The sequence below is a fragment of the Fulmarus glacialis genome, unplaced genomic scaffold, assembly GCF_000690835.1.
Source record: "Fulmarus glacialis isolate BGI_N327 unplaced genomic scaffold, ASM69083v1 scaffold9881, whole genome shotgun sequence".
NCBI lineage: Eukaryota > Metazoa > Chordata > Aves > Procellariiformes > Procellariidae > Fulmarus > Fulmarus glacialis.
Genome location: NW_009194732.1, coordinates 88,006 through 89,255, shown reverse-complemented (window position 1 = coordinate 89,255; position 1,250 = coordinate 88,006). Strand labels below are relative to the sequence as shown.

General features: G+C 39.5%; 1 protein-coding gene across 1 annotated transcript in view; it reads left to right on the top strand.

Moving 5' to 3' along the window:
* Positions 1–771, top strand: part of BAMBI (BMP and activin membrane-bound inhibitor) — a 1,550-nt gene extending 779 nt beyond the window's left edge. Inside the window, exon 2 of the mRNA XM_009587862.1 lies at positions 1–771. This exon is cut by the window's left edge and continues 51 nt beyond it. Within this exon, the coding sequence (XP_009586157.1) occupies positions 1–389 (389 nt within the window). The 3' untranslated portion in view covers positions 390–771.
* Positions 772–1,250: the final 479 nt, after the last annotated feature.

Here is a 1,250-nt window from a genome sequence, read left to right as displayed (position 1 = left end):
GCAGGAATCTCATCACCAAGGTGCAGGAATTGACCTCTTCGAAAGAGTTATGGTTCAGGGCAGCTGTAATTGCTGTTCCTATAGCTGGTGGGCTAATCTTGGTGCTCCTTATCATGCTGGCCTTGCGGATGCTCAGGAGTGAAAATAAGAGACTGCAAGATCAACGACAGCAAATGCTCTCCCGTTTGCACTATAGTTTTCATGGACATCATTCGAAAAAAGGGCAGGTGGCAAAATTGGACTTGGAATGCATGGTGCCTGTGACTGGTCACGAGAACTGCTGCATGACCTGTGATAAAATGAGACATTCAGACCTCAACAATGATAAAATTCTTTCGCTAGTCCACTGGGGAATGTACAGCGGACATGGGAAGCTGGAATTTGTATGACCAATTCTTTTTTAATCTGAGCTAAACTTACTCTCTGAACTCTTGAAGGCCTTTGGGTTCTGCTGGACAGGAGCACTTTATCTTAAAACAAAAACTCTCATAAATCATCTTTGAGAAACAAAGGACCTCTGCAAACAGAATCTTGGATATTTCTTCTGAAGGATTCCAAAAGTTGTCTTATTTGCACAGAGTAAAATACACTCAAATGTATTGTTTGCTTTAAAGTTATGAAAGCAAAAATTAGAAGTTGTAAACACTGTCACCAGGGTTATCTGAACTGTAGGGAGCTGAGAACTGAGTTATTATAATAAACTGTATGCAAGCTCCTATGTTTCCTGACTTATTGTAAAGATTTTTTAAAATATATATATTTTGTCTGAAACTTGCTTGTGACTTTTTGTTTTGGAAAATGATTTTTTTTTGGGGGGGGTGGCAGGAAACAAATTGGGGTGGTATGTGTGATAATGCTGTACATAACAATTAGATTCTGAAAACAAGAGTCTGTTTTCCTACTCTGTGAGGGAAATTAGGTGGTATTCCAGAACGAGGGTGGCAGCTTTATTGTTTAATACTTCATGTAGCAGTGAACCCACATCCTCAATTCTTGGCTGTTGCATTTTGCTCATAACCTGGGTGAATTCTTCTGCAGCTTTGTGTGATAACTATTTCTTCCTCTCTGTTAATGAAGAAGTGCTTTCTCTCTGTGCAAAACATGTCAGAAAGCAGCTCCTGATACTTTATAGCTGGCTTTCCTCCCTCGTCTCACAATTATTGTTTTCTGTGATCTTTTTTCTTTTGGTACCTTTTACGCTCACATTTTTTTTTTTTTGGGTAGAGGGAAGGGAGGGAAATCACAACACC